Below are 6,145 nucleotides of genomic sequence, written 5' to 3' on the forward strand. Positions count from 1 at the left end.
CATGGGCAAATAGTGACAAGATCACTTCTGAATGAGTGTTTGCCCGTGTGGCGTGGGGTGCCAGCCCTTGGAGACGGCCGACTGCCCACTGGAGGGACACACGCCACGACTGTGCACGCAGGCCGGACACCTTGTTCTCATCCCCGCGGCCAGCGCCCTGCCCAGTTACCCGGCAAGCCCACTGGGCAGAGTGGGCGTCAGGAGCCTGTGGAGCCCCGCCCTTGGATCCCCTCGATGTGACGGTGGGTTCCGATTTAACTGAGCTTCGGGTTGCAAGAGCTTGTCCCCGCACAGCCCCGCCCCGCCCTGGTGGGTGGGTGGGGGGGCACATTCTGCCCTGCTCTGTCCCAGAAGGCCCCAGTGTGGCTCTTGAACCCCCACTGCCGCTCCCCAGCTCCCCACAGGGCGTCCGGGCAGGGGTCTCCTTCGTGACCATGGCCTTTGCGACTGGAGCAGCACAGTTCCTGGCAAGGCTGCCCTCCCTCACCTGGCCCCGGAGACCACAGTGGGCCCCTCCCGCTGCCCTCCAGGTCTCCAGAGCTCGGGGCGGAGGAGCTGGGCGGCCAGCCGTGCAATCCAGGCTGGATGTAATCGGACAATGTGGGCACCCACAGAGAGGGGGCCACGCTGGGCCACCTTGGCTCCTCTCTCTTGCTTGCCTGGACGTGGCCCTGGGTGTTTGGGGCCCTGACTCCTGCCGCACATCCTCGGGCAGACTCCTCCCCCTCTGAAGCCCTTTTCCTCATGTCATGCTGCTGGCCACCTCCTGAGTGTGCACACTCTGCACGTGTACGGCCCCGGGCACAAGCACTCTGCCCACAGGCCTGCCTGGGGCTACACACGTCCGTGAGTCTACGGTCCAGAGCCATTCCAGGTTGGCTGCTGCAGGGCCTGGGGGACGTCGGGGAGGGGGGGCGAGGGCATCTAAGGGGCCTGCGCCACCAGTAAAGCTAGTGCTGTCTGTGGGAGCCCTGGAGGGCCGAGGTGGAGCTGGGGACTGGGGTGCAGGGTCTAACTGGAACAGGCAGAAGTATGGGCTGCCCCACCCCTAGCCATAGCTGTGAGGACTGCTGGGGTCCACGGGGGACGAGTCCCGTGGGCCAGCCGATGCGACTAGCTGCCACAGGCGGTGGCTGAGGCTCTGCACCTGGCAGGTACCCAGCCCACAGCCCGCCCGCAGGAGCTGCGCTCTGGGCCTGCGGGGGCCCAGATGTCGGCGGGGGCCGTTCTGGAGGGGCTGGCCCACAGCAGGGCCCAGGCCGGTGCTCCGCTGCACGTGGAGGGCCTGGCGTGGCTTCCGGACAGCGGGCCAGGGTGCAGGATGCTGGGGCTGCAGGCTACTGGAAGACAGCCAGGCTGGGGGCCCCCTGCAGACGGGGACAGAGGAAGTAAAGCCCACGACCCAGCCTTCCAAGGGCCCCCAGATCCATGCAGTTCCCACCTGGAGCACTGGCAGGGGAAGCCCTAAGTGCCTTCTGAGCTCAGGCCTTGGGTCCTGGCTACTCAGCCATCCCAGTAGTCCAGGTCACAAAGGGCAGCCAGGCGTCTGTGAGCCACCACACTCAGAGCCAGAGTGACCCCCTCTCAGCCCTTCCCTTGGAGAGAGGGAAGGCCTGGGGACCCCTCCAGCCTTCCACCTGCTAGCAAACCTCTCCTGTTGAGGGGCTGCTTGCTCCACAGAGCCGTAGGAGAGCAGGCACAGAATGGGGGCGGGGGCGTGGGGGGCTATTGCACTGCTTGGGACTTGCTGAAGGCTTGAGGTAAGCTCCAGTGGCAGGCGGTGGGGCAGGGGGTTCTCTGAGCGGTGCACACTGGAGACAGTTGGGGGCCGACGCTGGGCATGCCCAGGCAGTCTGGTTTCTGGGGATTCAGCCAGGGCGCGGGCTGGGCTGGGCCCCACTCACCTGGGCCTGGCAGGCCGCCAGCTCCTGCCCTGGCGGAGAGGCAGCGCGTCCGGGAGCTGCAGGCAGAGGAGGCTGATGCAGCCCAGGGTGACCGCCGGGAGCCAGGCCATGGCAGCGGGGCTGGACGGGGCAGCGGGCCGGCAGGTGCAGGGGCCACCCCCACCCAGAGCCACCCTTCTGCAGCACGTGGGGAGCCCTCCGCGTTGGGGGAGGGCAGGCCGGCACCTGCCCCCGGTCCAGACCGAGCCGGTCCCTGGCAACCCCAGAGCTAAATAGTCTTTCCTGGAGAAGGCGGAGCTGGACATACCGCCGGGCCCAGTGCCCTCCCTCGGCGCCCCCACTCATCCCTCCCACCCTGTCCTGCCCACGGGGTAGCACTGTGGGAGCAGCAAAGGGGTGACTGAACCCGATGGCATGGGAAGAGGTATCCCACTCCACCGGGAAGTGCTGGGGGCCGCCAGACCTCGCTTCCAGAGCCTTCTGGGAGGGGACACTTTCCCGGAGCCTGGTGGGGGCCCAACCTCCCAGACAGAAGGACTCAGTTCCGGAGGGGGGGCGGTGGCAGGGGGGCGCAGTTAACAGGGCTGGGTTCCACCTACCACGTCTCATCCTGGGGGGCGTCCCACCCCCAAAATGGGCAGACGAGTGACCCTTGGGCATGGGCAGCACGTCCACAGCAGGTGGCCATTCAGTTCCCACAGAGGCAACTGCGAGACCCCCAGCAGCTGTGTCTCTCCCTCCCCCCACCACTGCCCAGCACTAAATGATTTCCGTAAGGAATTGAAACAGACTGAAAAGTGAGACCTCTGTGCTGCCACCCGCTGCGGACCCCTCTAGCAGGTCCGGGTGGGTGCCCGCCCCTGCCTTCCTCTCATGTGCACTAGTGCGTTTTGAGGGGGCACGCTGTGTGTGCATTACACACACACACGTGCATGTGTAGCTACAATATGTATAGACATAGAGACCTCTCAACTTTCTTATAGTTGGTGTTTTGTGACTTACTTAATTGATCCTTTACCAATGAGTGGTCAGGCAATTTCCGGAAGAAGAACCCTCCTATCGTGAGCTTACGGATGTGTTTCTACAGGACACTTTCTTAGAAGTGGAAATGCTGGTTGAAGGCCTGTGTTTTTGTAAACAGTTAGTGCTAAATTGTTCTCCACTAAGCTTGGGCCAATCCACAGTCAACTGATAATGGACTTGGTGTTAGCGGTTCTTTGCTTTTCTTTGTCGGTCTAAGAGGGACAATGAGCCCATCATCCCCTTTCTTGGATCATCTGCGTCCATTTGTCCACCCTCGTCTGTCTTCCCCTGCCCTGGTCATGCTCGGCGCGTTGGGCTCATCATGGATGACCTGGCCACTCGCCGTCCCTCCTGCCACACACACCGTGGGAGTTCCATAAACATTTGCTGGATGAATAAATCCACGAGTATTGACTGCATGCAGATCAGGGGCTTGGTTTACATCCTCAGGGTGGTAGGGAGGCATCGGCAGGTATTCCCGGTTCTATTTGTTTGTTTGTTTGTTTTTTACCAGCGTGGGCTGGAGGGAGAGTGATGTGATCACATTTCTATTAGCGAAGTGGAGTTCGGCAGGGAGGTCGGTGTGTGGGGTCTGGTGGGAGGGGTGCCCTGCAGACAGAGTGGATGGGTCAGAGAGAAAGGGTCGGCCCTCTGTCTGCTGACGCAGGGAGTCACTGGACAGCATAGAGAGGCGAGCCGCCCGGGGGATTTCCTGGCAGAGGTCCCTGGCTGGCCTCCAGTCTCACAGGCCAGGGCTGGAGAGAGGGCGACGGGAACACAGTTTGGGGGTTTCGGAGACAGCAAGGCTCTGGGAGGCAAGGGGCGTGTGATCACCGCCTACAGAGAGTGCGGAGCGAGGGCTGCACCCGGCATGCCAGCTCTGGAGGGACAAATAGGGACAGAGGACCCTAGGGGCGGGTCTGATTCTGCAGCTGCTTTGCCAGCCTCTCCGCTCCTTGTCTCACTCTGTCTCCATACTGCTGCCGGTGCCGTCCTTCCCAAAACAAACGTGACCGTGACACTCACCCACCAATTAAAAATATAGATCGAAACTGCCTGTGTCCCTGGGTTTTAATCTGGGGCAGGTGAAGGCGAGCCTCAGTGAGGTCTGCAGGCCTGCGGCCCCTGCACAGCCCACCTCGTGGCACTTTTAACTGTCCATATGCCCTTCGCGGGGGACCCAGGGGGTCCCTTTATTCATCCTTAGTTGGAGAAGCTGCTTCTGGGGAGCGATGGGCTGCCTGCTGGGAGCTGCTCACCTGTGGAAATGCATAAGCAGAGCAGAGGGGTCCCTGGAGACCTGGAACTGGGCCACGGGAGGCGGGCCGTGCTAGAGTGATGCTTCAGAGAAGTTCACAGGCGGGCAAGAAAAGCTAGGGTGGCAAGTGGCTGGGCAAACAGCTTTGTGGGTGGTTTAGTAGAGTGTTTTAAGGGGGGAGACATCGAGTTGGGTCCTGATGGCAAGAATCCCTAGAAAGGGGAAGATTCGGGGGCATGCATAGCCAACGCCAAGAGGTGGGGAGGCGGGCGGGGGAGGGGGGCAGAGCCTCGTGGCGACGGTGGAGGAGGACGTGGGGTGTGGGAGAGGGGGGCCTGGGGTTTGGTGATGCAACATGAGGCCTCCCATTTGATGGCTTCTGTTTTCTCTGTGAAGGAGGGGCAGGGGGTCATCTCTGAGACACAGGACGTTGGGGTAGAGGGTTGGGGAGACTGCAAGGTGGAAGAGAGCTGACCACACATGAGCGGGCTGGGCAGTGGGGGGATGTCCATAGCAGGCGGAGGCCATGGTGTCACTGTGGCGCAGGCTCTGAGGAGAGGCAGGGCTGTGTGTGGCCAGAGGGTGCCGGATGGGTACACTGAAAACCAGGAGAGGGGTGGGGACCAACAACATTGGCAGAATGGCAGGCAATGGGAGCCATGCTGGGTGGAAGGAGAAAGCCAAGGGGACATGGGGCTGGGGAGGGTCCCCTGCAAGAAGGCCTTGGGGAAGCAGATGCCAGGGAAGCCTGGGCCCCCCGGAAGAGGAGGAGGCAGGCAGGGGTGAGCCTCTCTGAGGGTGACCTGGGCAGTTCAGTGGGCAGAAACTCGACGGCCAGAAATTTGAGTGGCAGATCATGGTCTAGAAGGTACCTCAAACCTCCCCTTGACTGTAAGGTGCCTCTGGGGAGGCTGCTCTGTGGGGCATGAGGGTGGGGGATACCAGCTCTGGGCTCAGGCGCTGGGCCTGAGGACTCGCCAGGGACACTGCCTGCCAGGCACAGGCTCAGTGGTGTGGTGGTGTGGTTCAGAGGACCCCTTTCAGAATGAGTGTCCAAAACCAAGTCAGGCGCGGGGAGGGAAGCCAAAAAGGAAGCTTTCTGAGCCTAGGTAGCCAGCACCCAACAGAAGCAGAGGAGGTCATGGCTGGGCCTGAGGCCAGGGGCAGGGACAGGGTCCCAGTGGGGGCTTTGGTTTCATTCATTCTCCCTGCTGGTTCCTGCAAGGGCATGGACCACGGATGTCAGTGGTTTGCTTCTCCTCGGGTTCCTGCAGCTCCAAACTCATCTAAAAGCAAGCGAGTCCCGCTTCCCCTCCCACTGTGTTGGAGGGGCAGTCCTGAGCCTACCCTCCAGCTCCTCTCCCTGGGTGTCCTGTCCCGACTCTGTGTGTCCTTGCCTATCTCCATGCCACCGCGCAGGAGACGCTGGCAGGCCCCTGCCTTGACGGTGGTGGACACTATAAGGGTGCTTGGGTGGTGGTATAGCCTTCTTCCAAGCACGCAGGCGGACCCCCAGATGCCTCACGGCTTAAACTTTGCTCTTCACGGCGGGACATGCAGCGAGCTTTTTTTAAAGGACATGTGTTAAATGTCTCACTCCACCTAGACGGGGCTTCCAAGTGGGGCCGGAGCCCTCCTCTGGCTGGGAGCCCCAAGAGCAGAGCCTGGGCGCTCCCTCCCCCCATTGCCAGGCTGGCAGCCCCTGGCGGGGATGCCCTCGGGCTCCTCCTCCGTCCGGGTTTGGGAGATCCGTGGGCAGGGCCAGGCCCTCCCGTCTTCCACCAGTCTGACAGTGCCGGGGTAGCGAGCCTCGGGATCCGCCCCAAGCCCGCATGGAGCCCGGAGCGAGAGGCCAGCTCCAATGCGGACGCTCCTAATAATATTTAAGAAAAAAACAAGATCAACCCAATACTGTGAATTCATTGCTATGCTTTTGGTCAGTAATGTTCGAAGCATCACT

The 6,145-nt window shown here is 62.0% G+C and overlaps 1 protein-coding gene across 1 annotated transcript; it reads right to left on the minus strand.

Annotated features, from left to right (window-relative positions):
* Positions 1-1,048: 1,048 nt before the first annotated feature.
* On the minus strand, positions 1,049-2,014 carry ADM2 (adrenomedullin 2). The gene is made up of 2 exons (XM_006917845.1): positions 1,905-2,014; positions 1,049-1,367 (listed from the first exon to the last, which is right to left on the minus strand). Exons 1-2 carry the CDS (start codon positions 2,012-2,014, stop codon positions 1,049-1,051), a joined length of 429 nt encoding a protein of 142 aa, XP_006917907.1.
* Positions 2,015-6,145: the final 4,131 nt, after the last annotated feature.

Source organism: Pteropus alecto, unplaced genomic scaffold (genome assembly GCF_000325575.1).
Source record: "Pteropus alecto unplaced genomic scaffold, ASM32557v1 scaffold118, whole genome shotgun sequence".
Lineage (NCBI taxonomy): Eukaryota > Metazoa > Chordata > Mammalia > Chiroptera > Pteropodidae > Pteropus > Pteropus alecto.

Coding starts and splice junctions, on each gene's coding strand:
- ADM2 (XM_006917845.1), bottom strand. CDS start 2,014: ATGGCCTGGCTCCCGGCGGTCACCCTGGGCTGCATCAGCCTCCTCTGC. Junction 1,368..1,904: donor TGGCGGCCTGCCAGGCCCAG/GTGAGTGGGGCC, acceptor CCCCGTCTGCAG/GGGGCCCCCAGCCTGGCTGT.